At 39.4% G+C, this 25,251-nt stretch overlaps 1 protein-coding gene across 1 annotated transcript in view; it reads left to right on the top strand.

The window, feature by feature from the left end:
• Positions 1–25,251, top strand: part of BRINP1 (BMP/retinoic acid inducible neural specific 1) — a 66,703-nt gene that overhangs the window by 25,846 nt on the left and 15,606 nt on the right. Inside the window, exon 3 of the mRNA XM_030919881.1 lies at positions 4,106–4,328. Coding sequence (XP_030775741.1) covers positions 4,106–4,328 — 223 coding nt within the window. The remainder of the gene's footprint in view (positions 1–4,105; positions 4,329–25,251) is intronic.

Below are 25,251 nucleotides of genomic sequence, written 5' to 3'. Positions count from 1 at the left end.
ACAAAGTTGAAGAGAAAAGGGATATTGAGGTGATATTCAGAAACCTCCTTTACATAGGCATGTTAGACAACTTGATAGATGTTGATATCCTTCATTGAGCTAGAATACCCTGAAAGATTTGGAAAGAAGACCATGTGCTCACTTTTCTATAGGATAAGCTTGAGAATCCTTGAGACTTCCAAGAAGAGATACCAAGCAGGTACTTAACATATAATATATGCTCAAGTACCTGTTAAATAAATGGACTCATGCATAGAGCATTACTGTCTTTACAACAACATTATATTTCTTAAATCTGTTATAATAACCACCTTAAAGGAAATGGTAATGTTTCTGTATAACAGAGAAGGGAACACCTCTTCTATAATCCTCCTTCAAGACCCAGTGTTTTCCTTAGGGTTGCACAGTTAGTAAATGGCAGGATTGGAAATGGAATTTCTGATTCCAAATCTAGTGCTCACAGCAGCTTTGGTAACTTAATTTTACTTTGTCCCCCAGGCCTGAGGTGCCCTCATCTGATAAATGAGAAGACATGTTTGTGTTTTTAATATTTGAATATATTCAAGTCTTTAGACAAGAAATTATTTGATCAAGCAAAATCTTACCTAGGAGCCACTGTGTACCACAGATAAAAGCAGAGTTCTATGGAATAGCATTTGAAAATAACTGGTTTCCATGAACTCTAAGTCCTAACCCAGCTCTGGGAGCCCAGAACGCATCAGGAATCCTGCCCTTACAGTGCTGTACAACTCAGATGGAGCTGTGGATGCCTTATAACGACACCCATTAGTGCACTGAAAATCCTGGGAGCCCATAAAAGCGAAAAGTTCATGATGGCAATGTAGTATGATGATTATTTGGCGCTAAACAAAGGAAGCATTTGATAAAATGCTTTTTCAAAAAGATTTCACTGATTACTAAAAAAAAAAAAAAAAAAAAAAAAAAACACACACACACACACACAGAAGGAATTTAGGCTATATGCACAAGGGGTAAGACTCTTTAGCATACAATCCTTATTCCCAAGGAAAAGAAACCACTTTAAGTGGGTGTGTGAGGAAACACAGAAAACTGAGATGCTGCTAAATAAGCTGAACAGGCCAAGAAAATGATTTATGTCACACTTTATCCCCAAAAGGCATACACTCCCTCTAGATTTCCTGTGCTTCTCTCTTTGAAATGGTTTTACCCTTTAAGACAAATCCATTCATCCATATGTGCATCAGTCTTGTGCATATGAGTTTTCCTTTGGTCCATTTTTAGCCCTTAACCTTCACTACTCAGCCCACGTGATTTGGAGAGATTAATGACCAGCCCAAAGTAAAAGGCATTGGTTCCTTGATGGCTATGGAGTGTGGGTGGCCAAATAGGACCTAGTTTCCTACACAAATGGCAGTCTACATCTCCTTGCTGGGGGATTGGTTGGAGTACCTCTACTTTTATTCAAGAAAGTTGGCCGGGCGCAGTGCTTCACTCCTGTAATCCCAGCACTTTGGGAGACCAAGGTGGGCGGATTACGGAGGTCAGGAGTTTGAGACCAGCCTGACCAATATGGTGAAACCCTGTCTCTACTAAAAATACAAAATTAGCCGGGCATGGCGGCACATGCCTGTAATCCCAGCTACTCGGGAGGCTGAGGCAGGAGAATCACTTGAACCTGGGAGACAGAGATAGGAAGGAAGGAAGGAAGGAAGGAAGGAAGGAAGGAAGGAAGGAAGGAAGGAAGGAAGGAAGGAAGGAGGGAAGGAGGGAAGGAGGGAAGGAGGGAAGGAGGGAAGGAGGGAAGGAGGGAAGGAGGGAAGGAGGGAAGGAGGGAAGGAGGGAGGGAGGGAGGGAAGGAGGGGAAAGGAAAAGAAAAAGAAAAGAAAAAAAAGGAAGTTAATGTATTTAACTCTTAAATCTATTTTCTTATCAGAACCAAATTTGGGTTCATTGGAAAGCCTGTGTTCCCCTTTGGCATCCACAGAGCCCTCTGCAAGATAAGCTTTATGTTTTCCATGGGAGAAGAGTCCAGCTGTCCCAAACAGAACAGAGTCATCAGGGCCTATCTCCTGTCTTCAGCCAGCTCACTGAGTCAATCAATCAGTGCAGAGTCTTGTGTCACTCTGTCAATCTCATGCTACCATCAGTCGAGTATTTTTTATGTCTTAGGAACTAGTTAGGTAGATGCAGTCCTATGCCACTATGTCATTCTCAGCATTTGATTAGATACTATTATTCCTGTTAGCATATGGGGAAGCTGAGAGAATAAGGGTCCACAGCTGTTCAGCACTCAAGATGTGACTCCAACTCTTGCCTGGCTGTCTATAATGAAGTGCCTGAGGTTTTTGTAGGAGTCAGAGACTTCTATATTTTTTAATCACCTTTTATTTACTATTTTCTCCCAATGTACTGAGCCTCAGGATTGCCTTTTTTATATGTCAAGAGAAAATATAATATACTAAGTAAGAACACAGGATTTGGAGCGAGACTCAAGTCTTAATTCTCCTATCTACTGGCCATTTGACCTTGGGCAGGTTCGCTAACTTCTCTGTGCCCTAGTTTCTTTAAAATGGGGGCGCTAAAATACCTGCCTCATAGGTTTGCTATAAAATGTGTATGTTAGGTGATTAGCACTGTGCCTGGTGCCTGTCAAGAGCTATGTAAGCATTTTTAAAAATAAAATGAAAGCATAAATGCATAGTGTACCTAAAATGTCCTTGGAGGTTTTATAACATGAAGTGAAAGTGTTAGGCTGAAGACTTATAATATTTATATAAATCCAACCATTGGCCTTTTTTCCTACAAAATGATCAACCCCTTGATATTTTTAATTTTCCAGGGATGGGGTGATAGGGATTAGAATTACAGCGGATTGGATTATTAGATTGGAAAACAAAAACTCAGGACACAGGCTTGGATCCTGTCATGTATCAGCCACGTTACCTTTAAAAAATCATCTTCCCATTTTGGGCTTTGGTTTTCCTATTCGTAGAACAAGAAAGCTGAGCTAGATAATTTCTATGGATGTACTAAGTTGACATTCTGAAACTCAGCATCACAAACTGAGGCAGAAACCTTTACCCGGGAGACCCAAGAGTTTGTCACCATCTCTTCAGCTGGAGTTTTTTGAAATGTGAGATGATGCTAGATGGGGCACATATACAACTTCCAACAACACTGGATCACCGGGTGGGGAAGTTGGTCCATTTCAGTTCTCTGTCAAACCTGCAGATTACATCAAAGAGAAGGTTTCAGTTTGGTGCTAGCATGCCTTTAACACCTCTCTAACACTTGCTGATTTCCTGCATTTCAACGTGAGAGCAGGCATGGAAGTTTGATCATTTAGCAGGCAACAGTGTCTGACTAGAATTTATTAACATTGTCTTCATCATATTTATTTTTACAGCTACCATCTTCTGAAGGCATGCAATAGTAATTTTCATTGAAGATTCGATAAACATTTTGTTTTCGATTTTTTTTTTTTTTTTTTTTTTTTTTTGAGACGGAGTCTCGCTCTGTTGCCCAGACTGGAGTGCAATGATGCAATCTCAGCTCACTGCACATCTGCCTCCCATTTTCAAGCAATTCTCCTGCCTTAGCCTCCCAAGTAGCTGGGATTACAGGCACCTGCCACCACCCCCGGCTAATTTTTACATTTTTAGTAGAAACGGTTTAGCCATGTTGGCCAGGCTGGTCTAGAACTCCTGACCTGTTATCCACCCGCCTCGGCCTCCCAAAGTCCTTGGATTACAGGTGTGAGCCACTGCACCCAGCCTTGTTTCTGAGTTTTAAGTAAAAAACAATGACTTGATTCAAATAACATGTTAAGTAAATGTAATAATATGTGAACATTACTATAAGGTTGATATTCCGATGCCAGAAGTTTGGGAAGCCCTGTCTTAAACAAGAATGCAGTATGCAGATTCCCTTCATAAGATAGCATAGTAGCTTTTGCCCTTTCTAGCAGGGGCAGGACAGACTAATGCAATGTTCTATGGCCCTCAGGAAAAAAAATGATGTTTGTAGGACTGGTTTATTGGAAAGTGAGACTAAGCATTCGAGGCAACTTTAGATGGTTGCTATCATGCTTAGCCCTTCTCTCTCGGCCTTTGTCTCTCATTAGATGAGTTTAAATCATTTATGAAGCGCCTCCCCAGCAACCACTTCCTGACCATCGGGAGCATCCATCAGCACTGGGGCAATGACTGGGACCTGCAGAACCGCTACAAGCTCCTGCAGAGTGCCACAGAGGCACAGAGACAAAAGATCCAACGCACTGCCCGCAAGCTTTTCGGCCTCAGTGTACGCTGTCGCCACAATCCCAACCACCAGCTGCCTAGAGAGAGGTAAGTGCTGCCACCACCTCCACATCCGCAGGCACCTACCTGGCGTGAGCTACATTATCTTGCTGCAGAGTGAAATGCAATGCAGATGGTGCATTTGCGGGGTGGCAAGCAGGACCCTGCATGGTCCAGACCAACAATTTTCTGGATCGCCTCTGGGTCCTCACCTACTGGCTCCACATTGTTTCAGATTCCACATTGTTTCCTGAATGTACCATGAATTTTCAGCATCTGTGTTCTGTCTGATTTACCTGACTGAGGAGGGGAATTACCACTAGCCCTGATAGCTATATGGCATTATCCTGTTTAAAATATATTTTCTTTTTAATTTTAAAATTACTGAGCAAAGCCAATTTTAGCATCCCCGTCTTAATGGTGAAGAAACTGGATTAACTAATTAATCATTCACCACCTTATTTATGACATCCTTTGAGCAGAGCCTGGAGTGAGCGACACAAATAAGGTACCTGTAGAACAAAATGTCAGGAGACACTCACTTGCAGGGTCATGGAGTGCAGGGTCCTCACCTGAGAGAGTGTCACCTTCAGTGCCTGGCGACCTTGCTTTCCCCGCTAGCCCCAGCCCTGTCCTGGATATACCAGGTATTCTGCTAGATGGTGGCGAATACAGAGATTGACAAGACAGGGCCCATGCCTCCACAGAATTAGGGTTTATTACTCTCTTAGGGACACACAAGGAAGGAGCCAGGATGTGAATCCAGGTTTTGCAGACTCTATTCTTCCAGAGCATTTCTGATCTACAGCTGGTAGTTCCTACTGTAGCGGGGCCTCCAGGGTTTCTAAAAGGGCATCACAGGACAGCAAAAAGGGTAGGTTGGGGCTCTCTCTCCACCCTGCTTCAGACAGAGCAGCTCTGCTCTTATTTGTTGCATATTTGGGGGTTCTACCTTCAATTTAGTTCTAAGAAAAAAGATCCACTCTTAAAAGAGTAAGTCCATTCACATTCACCTAGCATACTCTGTGTCAGTCACATATTTATATATATGATTGCTACCCTGTTGTACAAATCCGGAAATGGAAACAGAGAGGTCAAGTAATTTGTCCAAAGCTACAGTGTAAATCAGTGGTTCTCACTTGGGGGTGACGTTTTCCCCAGAGGACATTTGAAAATATCTCAAGACAATTTTGATTATCATAATAGGGGTTAGGGGTATTCGTGCACAGAGAGTTCTCACAACGAAGAAATATCTGACTTCAAAACTTACTGGTGCTCAGGCTTTAGCAATTCTGATGTAAGAGAGACAAGATGCCACTTATTTTAGGTTGATGCGAAAGTCATCGTGGTTTTTGCCATTTTTTTTAAGTTTTATCATTACTTTTAAGTAACGGCAAAAACCGCGATGATTTTTGAACTAACCTAAATAAATCTATAAATCAAAATCTTATCCTCCTAGCCAGCCTATTCTACTAGCACTTAACAACAATGGCCGTCTTCTACAGCAGTTCATCCACCTAATTACCCCGATGGGGCGCACCCTTTCTTCTCTTGTTTTCCTTGAGTCAGAGCTAATGCTGTTGTTCCCTCCATGAAGTCTTTCTGGACTGTACTAGTCAATATAGAAGGTTTCTCATTCTAGATTCCTACTCATCTAAAATCCTTTCCTTGGTCAGCGTATTTCTGTCTCTTTCCCGCCTTATGAAACCTCCTCCTTGTACAGACATTCACGCTCATCTCTGTTTTCCCCATTCCCTCCAAATTTGAGCCCACTGCTTTGCATCTAGCTTGTGATAATTATATTATTTTGCAGATCAAATAGAATTTCTTTTGCTAGTTTCTTGTTGCAATGCTGCTGAAGCAGGGATTAGAAAAGGTCACAAACTTGCTTTCTTGTCAAGCACAACAGATGCTCAGGCTGCTACCACGAACAAGTCTCTGAAGAAGCTTCCTTTTAGATCCATCGCACATCTGCCGTGAGACCCGCATTGAGCACTGTGGGAAATTCAGAAATGCACACAGGGAACAGTGCTGTGGAAGATGTCTTGTAGAGCAGGAGTGGGGAGGGGTTCTTTTGTCAATCAGACCCCATATGTATTAGTTTATGACAGTTGCCATAACTAAGTACCATGGACTCAGTTGCTTAAACAATAGAAATTTATTTTCTCATAGTTCTGGAGGCCAGAAGTCCAAGATCAAGGTGTCAGCAGGCTTGGTTTCTTCTGAGGCCCCTTTTTCTGGCTTGTGGATGGTTGTCTTTTTCTCCCTGTGTTTCCATGTGTGTATCTGTGTCCTAATATCCTCTCTCTCTCTCTTTTTTTTTTTTTTTTTTTTTTTTTTTTTTGAGATGGAGTCTCGCTTTTTCACGCAGGCTGGAGTGCAGTGTAGCGATCTTGGCTCACTGCAACCTCCACCTCCCAGGTTCAAGCGATTCTCCTGCTCAGCCTCCCCTTCCGAGTAGCTGGGATTACAGCCGTGCACCCCCACACCCAGCTAATTTTTGTATTTTTAGTAGAGATGGAGTTTTGGCATATGGGCCAGGCTGGTCTCAAACTCTTGGCCTCAGGTGATCCACCCACCTCGGCCTCCCAAAGTGCTGGGAATGTAGGTATGAGCCACCATGCCACCTCTCTTAAGAGGATACAGTCATATTGGATTAGAACTGACCTAAATGGCCTCATGTTAACTTAATTACCACTTTAAAGACCCTGTCTCCAAACACAGTCACAGTTTGAGGTCCTGGGGGCTAGGACTTTAACATATAAGTTTGGAGGGGTATGTAATTCAGCCCAGAATATTATAGGAGGTAGCTTTTGATCAGATCTTAAGTGAAGAAGCTGTGCATCCCAAGGAGCAATGAAGCTTGATGCAAATCTGGTTGAGGAGGGCAACGTTTCACCATTATGAGAATAAGATCCAAAGGTCCAAAGACATTGGGCAGGCATATTTATTAAAGGTGAGTGAAATCTCCAGAGCACCAAGCATCATCAGATATGCTAAGTTCAGGGAAGACTCGAGAGGATTTTAGAAGGAGGATAGCTGGACAGGCATTACAAGGGAAGAAGGAGGGACAAAGCTGGGTAATAGGAGTACTACTGGGAAAAGTCAAGGAGTCTGGATTTATATCCCACCATTAGTAAGCTGTGTGTCCTGGGGCAAGTCACTTCACCATGCTCAGTGCAGGTGTCTGCATCTTTGAATAAGTCTCTGCTCTCCTTTTGCAAGTTGTCAGGTGTAGATAGCTAAAAATGTTCTATCATCACTGGGTCCTTCAAAGAAAGAGCTCACAGTGTTGCTCTCTCTCTTCCTAAGGAGGAGAAAACCTGCCCTAATCATAATATTCTTCTCACCTGGAGAGGACGCCTGGCATTCCACCATTGGTGGGTAACTCAATTATATTAATTTGAGGAGTTTTGAATGCTTGGTACCGAGGGGTGGGAGCACACAGACTCTAGGCTCTGTGGCCGATTCCTCTGAAGCCTTCCCAGGAGAGATGAACTTCCTTGGCCTGGCTGTGGGCTGCTTCCTGACATCTGAATGTGAGGCTTTAATGAGCATTTCTCACACTGCAGGGCACCTCTGTGGCACAGAGCAGTGTCAGGTAGAGGTGCTAACACTGGGAACCTTGGGCCACCTCTAGCTGAGCAAGCTGGTATTTGCAAATGAGCTGATTGCACGGTTTCAATGTGTCTGCTTGCTGAAGTCTGTGGAAGATGAGCGTGCTGAGCAGGTGCCATTACTGCAGCAGGTGCCACAGAGATGTTTACTTATCTCACAAACAGGTGGCATTGTTAAGGTGAGGTGGGAGAGGGAAAGAAGGAACAAGCACAGGGCCTTAGCCACACATGGACTGGTCCGAATCCTGGCTTCATCACTTACCAGACACAGAATTTTATGTAAGGCCCTGCACCTAATTTGTGAAAGGGGATAATAACACTTGCCTTCAGGTTAAGTATGATGATTAAGATTTTAAAATTTAAATAGCCTTGGTAAAGTGCCTAAATCAGTTAAAAGGAAGGGAGGAAGGGAGAGAGTAAGAGACAGAAGGGAAGGAGCTGTCACTTAGTGTATGTATTCTAAAGGTCAGGCACTGTTCTTTAGCATCTTATATGAGATTAACTAATTTCCTCCTCACTTACCATTCCTATTTTACAGATAAAGGAACTGAGGCACAGAAAGGTTAATAATGTACACAAGGTCAATAAATGTTAATTTATTGTTACTTCAAAGAAATGTTAAGATTTAGATTTAGTGAGAGGTCAATTACAGCTAATTGAAACTTGGCTTCAGTACTTGCTAGAAACTTAGTGTTAGCTGGAAGACAAAAGGGATATTTTGGCTATCAATTGTTGTAAAACAATTCACCCCAAAATTTAGTGGCTCAAAACAACAGTATGTTATTTTCTACTATGAATCTGTATGTTGACTTGGTACAGCTGAGGGTATCTCTAGTTGGCTGGGGTTCTTGTCGTCTGGGGGCTTGACTGGGCTGCATCTCCACAATGACACACTCTCAGAGCCAGTTGATGCTGACTGTCAGCTGGGGGCTCAGCTGGGGCTGTCGCTGGAGTACCCACACAGGACCTCTCCACGGGGACTGGATTCTTGCAGCATGGCAGCTGAGCTCAGAGAGGGAGCGTTCTGAGACCAAGTGGAAGCTGTAAGACTTATTCACAACTTAGCCTTCAAAGTCAGAGAGCATTCTTTCCACCACATTCTGTTGGCCAAAAGCCTAACCTCACTTCAAGGGTATGAGTATTGGGAGGTGCTGTTCATTATGGGGGGGAGGGGACATATATTTTGGAGATGAGGTACAATCGAAATTGAGTAGAATTGGAGCTAGAGGTGAGTATCAGATGTAGGGAACATAAGATTAATAATAATAACAGCAATAATGAAGCAATAACAGCTACTTACTGAGCAGCTATTATAACAAGCAATAGAGTTGGCCATGTGTAAAGATTCTGGAGTTAGATTGCCTTGGTTGAAATTCCAACTTTGTCACCTGGTTACATTGTAAGTCTGGAGGAAGTTACTGAAACCTTGGAGCCTCAATTTTCTTGTCTGTAAAATGGAGCTAATTATAGTGCCCACATCATAAGGTTGTTTTCAGGATTAAATGCTTTAATCTACATAAATTGCTTAGGACCTTGAGTAGCACATGGATAGCACTCAATACATGTTAGGTATTGTTCTTATTTTTTTTTTCCCCAAGCACTGGTATTTGGCATATACATTTCTTAGCACTCAGTAATTAGTTACCCAATGAAATTGAGCTTTGGTGACATATATTTTTTATCTAATACTCATGCCATCTCTGTGAAGTAGATGCTCTTGGATCATTTATGGGTTAGGGAACTGATAAGGCAGATGTGATTAATTTATCCAAGGTCACTTGGGCAGGTAAGGAGCAGATGAGATTTATTTTGCTGACTTTCCTGTTGGACTTGATGGTCAAGATCACTGTGCAGAGCAGCAAGAACCCATGTTGTCTAAGCAGTGTGCAGTGGCAGATAGGTGACTGTATTCGGTTTGGGGCGCCCTGGTTTAGCATGTGGTAAAGCCAAAGGCAGGGTTTGCTGATCAAGGTTGAGGGTAGTAGACCAGCATTGAAATATATAGACTCTAATGTGCTGAGATGCAGGAAATGGCTCTGAACATGGAGCTCTGAATTAACTCTCAAGCCCAAGCAGAAACCCAGAAAGACATATTCCCTGTAGGTAACCAGAAGAGGCCGGGTTCAGTGCAGTCCAACTCAGCATATATTTCCTGAAAGCTTACTGTATGCCAGGCTTTGGAAGCATGAGCATAAGTAAGATTCATCCCACCCCAAGTCCCAGTGCTTGTTGAGAGGACAGCAGCCAGAGAATTCCAGACCACACCTGTTGATGCGGACCAGAATAGGCCGACCAGATATTTATTGGGTAATCATTATGTATTAGGTTCTGTTTGAGGATCTGGGGATACTGTGATAGATTTCTGTTAGCCTGCAGGAGAGTTGGCCCTAGAGTCAGACTGCAGCTGGACATATCAAGGAAAGGCAGGGATCCACAGTAAGATTCCTGTGGCTTGTCTTGCCACCAGGAGATCCTTACCCTGTGCAGTTAAAAAGGGAAAGATGGGCTTTAAGTTTGGTCTCAGCTATTACTGGACACTGAGACTTTTTAAGCCTTGGCTTTATCACCTGTAAAATGGGTATAATAATTTCTGATTGCCTACCTCAGAGGGTCACTATGGAGCTCACCAGGGGTAGTGTATAAATTTGTGAATTCTGAATGCTGTAGAAAGGCGGCTATGCAATTGGGGTGAAGTTGAAGCCAAACACATCAGGAAGGGAATGGGAATGGGGCTGAGTTCAGGTTCATGGCAACATTTAATAGTTAACACTTCCAAAGCATTTACCATGCACCAGCCACTGTCTTATGGCTTTCATCTTATTTAATCACTGTAATAACCCTATGAGGTAGCACTAATTTATCCCACTTTATGAATAGAGAAATTAAGGCATAGAAATGTTAAATGACTTGCTGATTATTAAATAGCAGGTAGAAGACAGGATTCAAGCCCACCAGAATCCCTTCTTGTTACTCCTCTGCTATTCTACCAATCCCGGAGGCAAGATGATCCAAGGTGTTTAAATGACCTGCCAAGACTAAAAACTGCATTGCATAGTGGTGGAAATTGCCTGTCATGGCAAAAGGGAGATGAAGGAAGGAAGGAAGGGAGGGATGGAGGAGAGAAAAGGAAGAAAAAAAAAGAAGAGAGAGGGGGAATAAGGTAGAAAGGGAGGGAGGGAGGAAGAAAAGAAGCGCAAAGTCATCTTGGGCAATGCTGAATTTAGCCAGTTCCTGTGCAATTACATAAATGTTTACTAACCACCTTATCTTCCAATCTTGTGTCAGCCACTGGAAGGCATTTAAAGATACAAGCAACTGTGCCTTGGTCCTCCAACCATCATTACCTAGCCTCTAGGTGTATGAAAATGCATTGTTTCGTGAAGCCAGAGACCTGAGTTCAAGTCCTGTTCTGCCCTGTGTGGGCTGGACTAAACCTATAACTGATACTCTGGAGAGCACTGGGTAGAGAAATCGTGACTTGCAGAGGTGGAATGAAGGCTGAGCAGTGAACAATTGTACCTCACCTTAAACTAGAGCAGTTCTTTAGCGGTTTTCTTTATCGAAATTCTGAATTAAAATTCATTCGAGAACATAAGGTGATCTTTCTTTCTTTCTTTCTCTTTCTTTCTTTCTTTCTTTCTTTCTTTCTTTCTTTCTTTCTTTCTTTCTTTCTTTCTTTCTTTCTTTCTTTCTTTCTCTCTCTTTCTTTTTTTCTTTCTTTCTCTCTTTCTCTCTCTCTCTCTCTCCCTTCCTTCCTTCCTTCCTTCCTTCCTTCCTTCCTTCCTTCCTTCCTTCCTTCCTTCCTTCCTTCCTTCCTTCCTTTTTGCTAAAACAAAAACAAGACTCAATTATCTCTGAGGTCCTTCCCAACTCTAAGAGACATAACGTTTACAGAGAATGAGAATAATAGTTCAATTCGAGAATATTGGGAGAAGGTCATTAATTGAATCTTTGAGCAGCATTGCTTTCAGATGATGCTAATTAGTTCATTTTAATGAGTAGCTTATAGTTCAAACTAAAATCTTCTTTTGCCTGAAATTACAATGGCCTTTTAACTAAGTCTCCCAGAGTCCACTCTAGTCACTTTCCAATCTATGTTCCATGGCAGTCAGAATGATTACTTAAGAAGCAAATTCAATCTTGTCACATCCCTGTTTAAAACTTTTTGGTTACTACTTACTGCTTTTAGGAGAAAGAACAAAATCCTGAGGTGGCCAATAGATCGGCCATGATCTGGTTCCCACCTACCCCTTGGCTGGGTTCCATAGCATTTCTTGACTCTCTCAGCGACAGGACAGTTCTGCTAATTTTCTTTGAGTTAACTAAATGCCTAATTCAACCCCCTCCCCATAGCCCTTCATTTCAAATGCTTCACTCGGGCTGTTCCTTCTGCTTGAATGTGCTTCCTTTTGTTTCTTTTGTTCTTCACTATGGTAGCTTCTACCTGCCCTTCAGATCTCAGGCTCAAAGATTCCTTCCTCAAGAACATGGTCCCTGCATTGAAAGTCTGTTTCAGGACTTATTTTATATGCTTCCTTATCATTATAATTTTCTAATTGAACCCAAGTTCCAGTTTACCATCCAATGTACCAGTATATCTTTTTTCTTTTCTTTTTCTTTTTTTTGGTGTTGTTTTTGAGACAGTCTTGCCCTGTCACTTCAGGCCGAAGTGCAGTGCTATGATCATAGCTCACTGTAGTCTCGAACTCCTGAGCTTAAGTGATCCTTCAGCCTCAGCCTCCCAAGAATCTGGAACTACAGGTGTGCACCACCATACCTGGCTAGCTTGTCTAATTTTTCATATAGCTGGAACCTCAGTTTATGTTGCCCATGCTGGTCTCAAACTTCTGGACTGAAGCGATAGTCCCTTCTTGGCCTCTCAAAGTGCTAGGATTACAGACCTGAGCCACTGCACCTGACTCCCATTTTCCCTTTTTAAATCTATTTATTAATGCCTATCTCTCCCATGAGACTATCAGCTTACTCATATATCTTTTCCTATATTCTTCATAACTTTGTTCTTATAGCTTTCTACCACACGACCTGTCACACAGTAGCCATTCAAAAAACTTTGTTCAATGAATGGACACATAGATTATTTGCTTCTCTGAATGTGCCACAAAGGCATGTTGACATAATCTTCTGCAAATTGAGTTCCATGTTCATATATAAAGTGTATGTACTTTCTACATATGTTGAATACATTTAGATTATCTTCCTCATTCACAAATGAAGAAACTAAGATCAAAGGGAGGTAAGTGAGTTTTCCAGGGTCACTCAGGGAATTTGGGAACAGATCATAACTAAAATTCAGGCCAGTAGACTGACAGTCCATTGTGGTAAAATCAAAACTGCAAATGGTGATTGTCTTCAACTGACCTGAATCCAAATCCTAAAGTTATTTCTTGTTATGTCTATTACTTTGGAAAAACAGATACTATTCAATTCCATGAAATGAAGTAAAACTCCTAGCATCAAGTAGGTGCTTAAGGTCAGTGTGATTTGATATTTCTTCCTTACATCTGGCTATCACCTGGTTATTTTTAAAGATTAGAGTATTGTGAGGCAAATAAGATCCATGGAAGCTTAACTTGAGGGCAGACAGTAGAACTATTAGCATTTTCTGATGATGCTTGGTCTTTGATTTATTTTTGCTTCTCAAATTCATGTGGCCTTGACCCAGCAGTCCGAGCTTTAGCCAAGCACAATGTAATTATCCATTGTTGAGATGAAAATCTCTTGGGGGCATCAACTTCAGGCTCAGATGCTGGGGCCATAGCTTCTGAACCCATGTCAGCTTTTAACATATTTCCTTCTCCATACAGTGTTTAATTGGTGTCTATAGAAAGACTCTGGCTACCAAGATAATCGTTATCTCTATTCTGACGACCCTCAATATTCACACTGATTTTGATTCTTCTCTGTGAACCCTGTACTTACTTGCCTCTGGATTTCATCTCCATAGACTCCTGCAGTGGGGCAGAGGGATATGGATTCTTATATTTTATTGAACTCAAGTCAGTTTCAGTTTATTAGACTGACAGTCCCGGCTCTGTCATTTATTAGATGTGTGACCTCCAAAAGTCTCCAAACCTGAGCCCTCTGTTTCCCCATCTGTATGGTTAGGATAATAAGAATAGCTACCCCACGGAGTTGATGTCCTAGTCAATTTATATGATATATGTAAAAATTATTCATATTTGTAAAGAAATATACAGATATAATATTAATATATTCAAGGCTGGGCATGGTGGCTCATGCCTATAATCCCAGCAGTTTTGGAGGCTGATGCTAGTAGATCACTTGAGGCCAGGAGTTCAAGACCAGTCTAGCCAACATGGAGAAGCCCCGTCTCTACTAAACAATACAAAAATTAGCCTGGCATGGTGGTGCACACCTGTAATCCCAGCTACTCAGGAGGCTGAGGCATGAGAATTGCTTGAGCCTGGGAGGCGGAGGTTGCAATGAGCCAAGATCGCACTACTGCACTCAAGTCTGGGCAATAGAGCAAGACTCTGTCTCAAAATAATAATAATATTTTCAAGAGCACAGCAGTAGTAGACCCTAGATATTTGATGACAACACTTTCTATTTCCAAGAAGTAGATGTTTCTGTTGCATAAAATAAAGCATGAACCTAACAAACAAAATGTAATCAAGAGAAACAGAAGAACTTAAGAACCTTAGGACTTCAGACTCTCTAGTCTGACAAACCAAAGTGTGTGACTATCATTTACTATTAATAGTACTTGGCATAGTATTAAGGCATTCAAACTTCAATTTTCTACATAGCATGATGGAGAGAAAAATAGTAGCCAGCCTTGGAAAGCCAATAATAGAACACAGATGCCAGGGTTAGCACATAGTAAAATGGCAAAGCATGAGGCTCTTTATTGGACAGAATTGGAGACCAATAGTTTGTTGGTTAATTGAAAAAGTGAAGTTACACTAGGAAATCCTAAAATGTATACATGCTATACATATATGAACCATTTTATTTTAACTTAAAAACATATAAATGCACATTTCTTGGTCAGCCTCTTGAAGTAAAACCAAAATCTTGTTTGAGGGTGGTGGTATATTTTATTTAACATTCTACCAGTGTTCCTGCATAAACCATACCATAATTGCATAACATTTCAAATTTCGGTCTATTCAAAGTGGAGCAACAGCTTAGACTCTTAAAAAACAGCTTAAATGTTTGTGGATTTTTGTTATTTCACCTTTATTTAAATCGATGGTCACTTTTGTCAATAACTCATCTTTATAGAATTTCCCACTGAATTCAAATTAGTTTCCACAGAAAAAAGCAATTCACATTTCATTGATTTATTTTAGTTTTAATTTAGTTATTGTATAAGTTTTTAGCTATATTATAAGACATAATAGTAGCAACTACAACAGGCATAAACAGGTTTGGGAATAAGTGAAACTGACTTTCAGGTTGTGTGCTTGTTACTTGGTGGAAATAGAAGCATGTGGAAGTGTAACCGACCAGACAAAAGTGTTCAGTGCACCATCAGCTTCGCACACCGCATCTATCTGATGGGAGGAAGAGCCATTTCCCCAAAGTTACTTCATGGAGGTCAATTAGGAGAGCTTGTCCCACTTGACAGAGAAGCTCTGATTCCTAGTAACTTGCCACTCTTAGTGGAACAACTTGCTCAAGATCACCTATTACAGTAAGAAAAAAATGATGGTAATAATAGCTAACACACATGGAACATTTATTACATACCAGATACAATTGTCGATGCCTTACATATATTAAAGTGTGTAATCCTTACGACAGCCCTATCAAAAAGGTTCTACTCTGCTTCCCATATTATAGACAGACAGTTTGAGTAGCCAAGGGAAATGCTGCAGAGAGGAGGAGTGTGAGAGAAATGCATTCCTCCTGGGGAGACTAGAAAAAAATACTTTCCTCTGTCTGGATTACTTTATTCATCCTTTAATTTTCAGATTCATCCCTGATTTCTTAGGAATATTTGGTCTTACTCAGTGGACCAAGTTGCACCATCCTATTAAATGCCTTTACTGCATCTTCTGTTTCATTTTTTCTAGCACTGGCCATATTTGCAATGCTGTGTTTAAGCCCAGATTTCCCCTACTTGACCACAAATTCGGTAAAGGCAGATAACTTGTTTTCCTTGCTAACCAATGTTTCCTCAGTGATGGGTAAAGTGCCTAGAACATCACAACATAGCCTTTGCTGCACTGAAGTGAGGGGACATTTCACACGGGAGCTGAGGGATGATTATGCTTTGTACTTGCAGTGAAAAGAATGATTTTCCGTTAAAGAAAACAATACGTACCTATGAAGAATAGAGTGTGGGATTAATTTTATTCAAAAATGTCAAATCAGAAACCAGAAACAGGATATAAGTCAGGATTAAGTACCTGGGCTTTGGAACCAGAGGACTGAGGTTAAATCTTGGCAAGCAATGTGCTCAGTGTCCTCTGGCCCTGAATGTCCTCATTTGTAAAATGAGGATAATATCTCCTCCACAGGGTTATTGAGAGGATCACCCAAGATACGTATTTACTATTCCTAGCATGTAGTAAATGGTCAACAAATATTAGCACTTAGGGAAATTGTCCTTATTGTTATTGAATAAGGTTAGACCTTTATGTTGGGAAATTATGGAAGGATTGAATACCTAGTAGTAGAGTTTGTATCTTATCATTAAGGTGATGTGAAGCCAGTGGGAAAAATAATAGAAGGGATGCTGTGGTTTAGTGAATGTTCTCTGATAGCTATTAGAAAGATGAACCAGAGAATCAATGGGATCTCTCTTTTGGGTGTAAGAGGATTCAGTATTTCTTCTCTGTGCTGACATGATCTGTGGATCAAAACACTGCTTCCCAAACTGGAATTGGCATCACAGTCACCCAGAGTACTTTCTGAACATACATTCCTGGGCCTTGTGTCCAGGGTTTTTGATTCAGTAGAACTGAGGTAGGTCCTGGGTGATACTGATGCCACTGGTCTAAGCGCTATACCAGACTTGGATCTCTTCACTGCCTTAAATATGGTCTCACCTCTTTCTATGCACTTCATAGAAACTAAGCAAAAATGAGTTCCCCTAAGTGAATCTTACAGGACTTTGAAAAGGAGGAAAATATGGAAGTGGTATCTGTGTTTGAATAAGTTTAGAAAATGTTGAATTTTTAAAAATGCTAACTAAGGCCGGGCGCGGTGGCTCACACCTGTAATCCCAGCACTCTGGGAGGCTGAGGCGGGCGGATCACAAGGTCAGGAGATCGAGACCATCCTGGCTAACGTGGTAAAACCCTGTCTCTATAAAAATACAAAAAATTAGCCGGGCACGGTGACGGGCGCCTGTAGTCCCAGCTACTCGGGAGGCTGAGGCAGGAGAATGGCGTTAACCCAGAGGCGGAGCTTGCAGTGAGCTGAGATCGCGCCACTGCACTCCAGCCTGGGCAACAGAGCAAGACTCTGTCTCAAAAAAAAAAAAAAAAAATGCTAAATAAAGAAGAGGTCAAGTTGGCATATTTTTTCAAATTTATTTGGCCATAGAATCTTTCTTTTTGAGTTTTTTCAAGAGATTGGGCTCCTCAAAACACAGCTTTGGAAAAAAAATGGTTTACACCAGATTAAGAAGCAATGACCCAGATTATTTGGTGTGATACCACAGGCTGTCATATTCCCTTGTTGCCAGTAGAGATCGTCATCTTTCAGTAAGTCTTCATTGAGTTGAGTTTCTAACACCTTCTCCTTAAGCAGATGCTAATGGCTTTGTCTCCTTGCAGGTACCACCTCTTCTGAGAGGTGGCAAGACTGCTAAGCAGCAGCTGCAGAAGTAACAGCAGGAAGGTGCTCCATTTCTGGTATAATTAGGAAATAAATTTACCCCATGTGGCTTAGGGACATTCCTAACCTTAAAAAGTAAACTATCACCAAGATAAATACCTTATGTATAGGTTACTTTAAAGTCTGCAGAGGGCTTTCACACTGATGATGTTATGTGATCGGAATAACCAGTGGGTGAGCTAGAGTCAGGATCAGTGGATCTCCCCGTTTACAGAGGAGAAAACTAAGACTCACAGAAATGAATGACTTGCCCAAGATTATAAAGTAATACTCATTATTCTGTTGCCATCCTACATAGGCATAGGCCTCTTTTCTTGTCAAATGATATTTACATTAATATTTATACTGAATCTTCATTTATTCATTCATTCATTTATTCATTCAACAAATATTTAGTGAATACTCATTAGGTGCCAGGCAGGATACAAGGGGAAGGGGGTGAGCAAGACAATGAGTGCCCCTGTTCACAAAGAGCTTGAGATCTAGAAGATAGACTACCCAGAAGATAAAACTGGCCCAGAATTGGTTTTGCAACCATGTTTTACTTTAGAAACCTGAGGCTCAGGAAGGCTAAATGACCTAATATTATGAAATCATAAAATTTTGTACCTGAAAGAAACTTAAAAGATTGTCCAATCTATTCTTACCATTTTATTAAGGAGTAAAATGAAACAGAGTGTTTTGTCCTGAATTACTATGTTAATTTTTATTATGTAGCAAATTACTGTAAATTAAGAGACTTCATGTACATTTATTATGTCATAGTTTCCAGGGGTCAGGAGTTTAGGTATGGTATGGCTGGGTCTTCACTTTATGCTTCACAGGCTGAAATCAAGGCGTTGCACAGACCAGGCTCTTACCAGTGGGCTCTGGGGAAGAATCCAAGTCCAAGCTCCTTCAAGGTGTTGGCAGAATTTAGTTCCTTGTGGTTGTAGGACTGAGGTTATTTTGCCTAGAGGCCCTTCTCCAGGACTTGCACAAGGTCCTTTTCATCTTCAAAAGAATAAAGGTGCATGGAGTCCTTCTCACACTTCAGACTTTTCTGAGTTCTGCCAAAGCGAGAGAAAACTCTCTGCTTCTAAAGGGACACATCTGATTGGATTAGGTCCACTAAGATAATCTTCCTCTGTAGGTCAACTGTGTTATGTAAAAGAACACAGTCACCAGAGTGCTATCTTATCACAGTCACAGGTCCTGGGGACTAGAGCCTGGAACCCTGGGGAGGAGGAAGGCATTTTTAGAACATTCTCTAGTACAGTAGCATAGTTCTGGAATAATAGAATGAAAAAGAGATAACCTGAGTTCTCTTTGGAGCTCATAAAATACAGTGTTCTGAATATATATTGCTGTATAACAAATTGACCGAAATTTAGGGGCTTAAAATGCCAATTATTATATTATGCTCCTGATCTGTGGGTCAGGAATTCATGCTGGAAGTTGCTGGGCAATTATGTTCTATGTGGAGTTGATTGCAATCACTTGTTGGTGTTTAGCTGGCAGCGAAGCTGGCCTGGAAGTCCCCAGAAGGCTTCCCTCACATGTCTGAAGCAGAGACGGCCAGAAGGCCGGCCTCAGCTGGGCAGTTCTTCCTTTCCAAGATCTCTCTGTGTAGTCCTACAGCAGAGTGGCCAGATTGCTTAAAATGGATCTCAGAGGTACAAAAGGGAGTTTTCCAAGAGATAGGAGGTGAAAGCGGCCAGTCTCTTCAGGCCTATACCTATAAACTGTGTGAATCACTTATTACATTGGTCAAAGCTATGGTAGGATCTTCCCAGATTCAAGGGAATAAACCTGCTGTCTTTATGGGAGGAATAGCAAAGGATTTGTGGCTACCTGATACATAGAGTAGGTTTTTCATTTGTTCATTTTTTCCAGTGTAAAACATTAATTTTTTTTGCAAGCACTTTATTTTTTGAAAACAAATTTTATTGTGTTTATTTGAGGTTTACAACATGCTGTTATGAGATACATATGGACAGCAAAATGGTTACTATAGTGAAGCAGAATAGCATAGCTATCATCTCACCTAGTTTCTGTTAGAAAAGGCAGCTAAAATCTATTTAACAACAATCCCCAATGCTGTATTAATTCTGTAAATGTGTTCATCCTACTTATTTGCTATTTTGTATCCTTTGACCTACATTTCTCCATTTTCTCTCCCCCTACAAGCACAGTAACTACTATTTCCATTATCTATTTCTCTACCTCTGTGTATTTGAGCTCTTTTTTTCTTTTCCTTCTGCATTTAAGTGAAATCATGCAATATTTTTATTTCTGTGTCTGGATTATTTCACTTAGAATAACGTTGTGTAGATCTATCTATGTTGTAACAAACAGTAGGATATTATTCTTTTGAAGCTGAATAATATTATATTGTATACATATAGTCAGCCTTCCATACCTGTGGGTTCCACATCCATGAACGCAACCAACTATGGATAAAAAATTTTTAATAAAATAACAATGCAATAATAAAAATAATACGAATTTAAAAAATATAGCATTATAACCATGTCATAGTATTTACATTGCATTAGGTAATACAGGTAATCTATAAATGTTTTAAAGTATATAGGAAGACATGGGTAGGTTATGTGTTTAGGTTATGCAAATACTATCCCATAAAAGAGACTTGGACATCATCAGATTTTGGTATTTTGGGGGGGTTGAGGAGCCAGTTCCCAGTAGATATGGAGAAACAACTGCATATCACATTTTCTTTATACATTTATTTGTTGATAGGTATTTAGGTTCTTCCCTTATCTTGGCTATTGTGAATAATATTGCAGTTAATATGGGAGTGCAGATATCTTTATCTGTGCTGATTTCATCTCCTTTGGGAATATACCCAGAAAAGGGATTTCTGTGTTGTGTGGTAGTTCTATTTTTAATTTCTTTAGGAACCTCTATATTATTTTCATAATGGCTGTACCAATCTACATTCCCACCAACAGTATACAAAGGTTTCCTTTTCTTCACACCTTCACCAACATTTGCTATCTCTTGTCTTTTTTATAATAGCCATCCTTATGGGAGCAAGGCGATATCGTATAGTGGTTTTAATTTGCACTTCTCTGATCATTAGTGCTGTTGAGTACCTTTTCATATTCCTGTTAGCCATTTTTATGTCTTCTTTGGAGAAATGTCTGTTCAGGTCCTTTCTTCATTTTTTAAATTGGGTTATTTGTTTTTCTGCTATTGAGTTGTAAGAGTTCTTTATAAATTTTGATTATTAATCTCTTATCAAGTATGTGGTTTGCAAATACATTTTCCCAGTCTGTAGGTTGCCTTTTCAATTTGTTAAATATTTCCTTTGCTGTGAAGAAGTTTTTAGTTTGCTATAGACTCATTTATATTTGTTTTTGTAGCCTGGCTTTTCGTATGATATCAAAAAAATCATTGTTAAGGCCAATGTTGAGGAATTTTCTACCTGTGTTCTCTTCTAGGAGTTTTTTGGGTTTCAGGTCTTCCAATGAGACCTTTTTTCCATTCTGAATTGATTTTTGTGTATGGTGTAACATAAGAGTTCAATTTCATTGTTCTGCATGTGGAAATCTAGTTTTCCCAGCACCATTTATTGAAGAGACTATCCTTTTCCCATAGTATTCTCTTGGTGCCCTTGTTGAAAATTAGTTCACCAGTTATGATTGGATTTATTTCTGGACTCTCTATTCTGTTCCATTGGTCTATGCTTCTGTTTTTTATGCCAGTTCTATATTGTAGTATAATTTTAAATCAGGAAGCATGATGCCTCCTACTTTGTTCTGCTTTCTCAGTATTGCTTTGGCTATGTGAGTTTTGGTATCTTTGGGATTGCTTTTTCTATTTCTGTGAAGATTGACATCGACATTTTTATAGGGATTATGTTAAATCATTATATTGCTTTGAATAGTGTGAATATGTTGATAATATTAATGTTCCCCATCCATGAACACAGTATCTTTTCATTTATTTGCATCTTCTTTAATTTCTTTAATGTTTTATAGTTTTCAGTGCACAAATCTTTAACTACCTTGGTCAAATTTATTCCTAAGTATTTTTTTTTTTTTTTGTAAATGAGATACTTTTTACATTTCTTTTTCAACTAAGTTATTTGTGTGTAGAAGTGCTACTCATTTTTGTATGTTGATTTTGTGTAATTCAACTTTACTTAATTGATTTATTAGTTCTAATAGATTTTTGTGGGGGAATCTTCGGGGTTTTCTGCATATAGAATTATGACACTTGCAAACAGAGTTTATTCTGCTTCTTCCTTTCTGATTTGGATGCTTTTTTATTTCTTTTTCTTGTCTGATTGCTCTTGCTAGTACTTCCAGTACTGTATTGACTAGAAGTGGTAAGAGTGTACATTCTTGCCTTGAATCGAATGTTAGTGGAAAAGCTTTCAGCTGTTTCCTGTTGATTATGATGTTAGTTGTGGGTTTTTCATAAATGCCCTTTATTATATTGACAAACTTTTACTCTATAGCTAAGTTTATGAGTTTTAATAAGAAAAGTTTTTTAACTTTGTCAAATACTTTTTTCTGCATCAGTTGCGGTAATCTTATGATTTTAATCTTTTATTCTGTTAATGTGATATATGACACTTATTGATTTGTATATATTATACCAGCCTTGAGTTCCTGGGATAAATTCCACTTGGTTTAGATATGTTGTTAAATTCAGCTTGCTGATATTTTATTGAGGATTTTTGCATCAATGTTCATTAAAGACATTGGTCTGAAGTTTTCTTTTTTTTGCAGTGTCTTTGTCTGACTTAGGTATCAAGGTGATGCTGGCCTCATAACATGTGTTTGGAAGTATTCCCTCTAGCTCTAGTTTTTGGAAGAGTTTAGGAAGTATTGGTAACAATTATTTTTTGAATATTTGGTAGAATTGAGCCATGAAGTCATCTGGTCCTGGGCTTTTCCTTGGTGGAAGGTTTTTAAATACTGCTTCACTTCAATCTCTTTGTTAATGGTCTGTTCAGGTTTTCTTTTTCTTCCTGATTCAGCCTTCGTAGGTTGCATTTTCCAGGAATTTATCCATTTCCTCCAGGTTATCCAATTTGTTGGCATATAATTGTTCATAATAGTCCCTTATGTTCCTTTTTATTTCTGAGACATCTGTTGTAGTGTCTCCACTTTCATTTCTGATTTTATTTATTTGAGTTTCCTCTTTTTTTTTAGTCTAGCTAGAGGTTTGCTGATTTTGCTTAGTTTTTCAATGAACCAACTCTTGGGTTTATTGATTTTTTTCCATGACTTTTGTATCCTCTATTTGATTTATTTCTGTTCTGATCGTCATTATTTCCTTCCTTCTGCTAAATTACAGTTTAGTTTCCTCTTCTTTTACTAACTCCTTACTTTATTTGGGATCTTTCTTCTTGTTTATTATTTATTGCTGTAAACTTCCCTCTGATAACTTCTTTTGATGCATCCTGTACATTTTCATATGTCATGTTTCTACTGTTATTTGTCTCAAGATATTTTTCAGTTTCCCTTTTGATTTCTTCGTTGACCCATTGGTTGTTGAGGAGCATGTTCTTTTATGTCCACATACTAGGGAATATTTCAAGATTTCTCTTGTTACTGATTCTAGTTTCATACCATTGTGGTTGGAAATAATACTAGATATAATTGTAATATTATTGAATTTGCTAAAACTTGTTTTGAGACCTAACATATGATCTATCCTGGAGAATGTGCCATGTGCTCTAGAAATGAATGTATAGTCTGCTGATGTTGAATGAAATGTTTTGCATATGTCTGTTAGGTCCATTTGGTCTAAAGTGCAGTTCATTTTCAGCATATTTTGGTTATTTTTCTGTCTGCTTGATCTATTCATTGTTGAAAGCAGGGTATTGATGTCCTCTACTATTATTACATAGATATTTATTTATTCCTTCAGGTTCATTAATATTTACTTTATATATTTAAGTGCTCCAATGTTGGGTCCATATATATATTTATATTTGCTATGTCCTTTTGATGAACTGATGCTTTTATTGTTATACAATGGCCATCTTTTTTTCTTGAAATACTTTTTTTACTTGAAGTCTATTTTATCTAATGTAAGCATAGCAACCTCTGTTCTCTTTTGACTACTCTTTGCAAGAAATGTCTTCTTGCATCCCTTCACTTTTAGCTGTGTGTCCTTTAAACTAAAATGGGTCTCTTATAGGTAGCCCATAGTTGAATATTTTCTTTCGTCAATCTACTCAGCCACTCTGTCTTTTGATTGGATATTTACAGTCAATGTCATTATTGATAGGGAAGAATTTACTCCTGGTATTTGTTAATTGTTTCCTGGTGGTTTAATAGATCCTTTTTTTCCCTTTCTTCTTTGTTTACCTTTGTGGTGTGGTGATTTTCTGTAGTGCTAATCTTTGGTTTCTTTCTCTTTCTCATTTATGTATCTCTGTAGTATTTTCTTTTTTCTTTGTAGTTACTGTGAGGCTTGCATCAAATATTTTATAGTTATAATAGACCATTTTAAGCTGATAACTTAAATTTGGTGGCATATACCTTTTACCTTTACCCTCCCCCTAATTATTTATATTTTTGTTGCCACAATTTATATGTTTTATACTGTGCATTCCTTAAGAAGTTACTATGGCTACAGTCATTTTTGGTCATTTTAACTTTTAACTTTCATACTAGAGATTTGATAGATTTGTATATCACTATTACAGTCATGGGATAGTCTGAATTTAATTATGAATTTACCTCTACCAGTGTGTTTTATGCTTTCATATATTTTCTTGGTAGTAATTATCATCCTTTCACTTTTAGCTGAAGTACTCCCCATTTTTTTTTAAAGATGGGACTGTTACTCTGTTGCCCTGGCTGAAGTGCAGTGGCATGATCATAACTCACTGTAGCCTCAAACTCCTGGGTTCCAGTGATCCTCCTACCTCAGCCTCCCAAGTAGGTAGGATGACAGGCACATGCCATCATGCTTGGCTAATTGTAATTTTTTTATGATTATTTTTAAAACTTTTGTAGAGATGGGGTCTCACTATGTTGGCAAGGCTGCTCTTAAACTCTTGGTCTCAGCCTCCACAGTCTTTGAGGTTACAGATGTGAGCCACCATACCTGGCTCTAAACATTTTTTCTAAGGCTGATCTAGTGGCGATGAATTTTCTCAGCTTTTCTTTGTCTGGGAAATCCTTTATTTCCTTTTCATTTCTTTGCTAGGTGTAATATTCTTGATTGAAAGTTTTTTTATTTTTTTCTTTCAGTGTTTGAACTGTATCATCCTATTATTTCCTGGACTTTTAAAATCATTTCTATGATGTCATTGATATTTTTATTATAATGTGCCTTGTGGAGGACTTCCTTGGGTTGAACCTTTTGGGAACCTATGAGCTTCATTAATCTGGATGCTCATATCTCTTCCGAGACTTGGGAAATGTTTAACAATTATATCGTTAAATAAGCTCTCTATGCCTTTCTTCATCTCTTATTCCTCTTACACTCTCATCATGTAAGTATGTGTTTGCTTACTGGTGTCCCATAGTCTCACACACTTTATTCAC

The sequence above is a fragment of the Rhinopithecus roxellana genome, chromosome 16, assembly GCF_007565055.1.
Source record: "Rhinopithecus roxellana isolate Shanxi Qingling chromosome 16, ASM756505v1, whole genome shotgun sequence".
NCBI lineage: Eukaryota > Metazoa > Chordata > Mammalia > Primates > Cercopithecidae > Rhinopithecus > Rhinopithecus roxellana.
The sequence above is the reverse complement of the archived record's forward strand: the minus strand, read 5'-3'. Positions and strand labels throughout refer to the sequence as shown.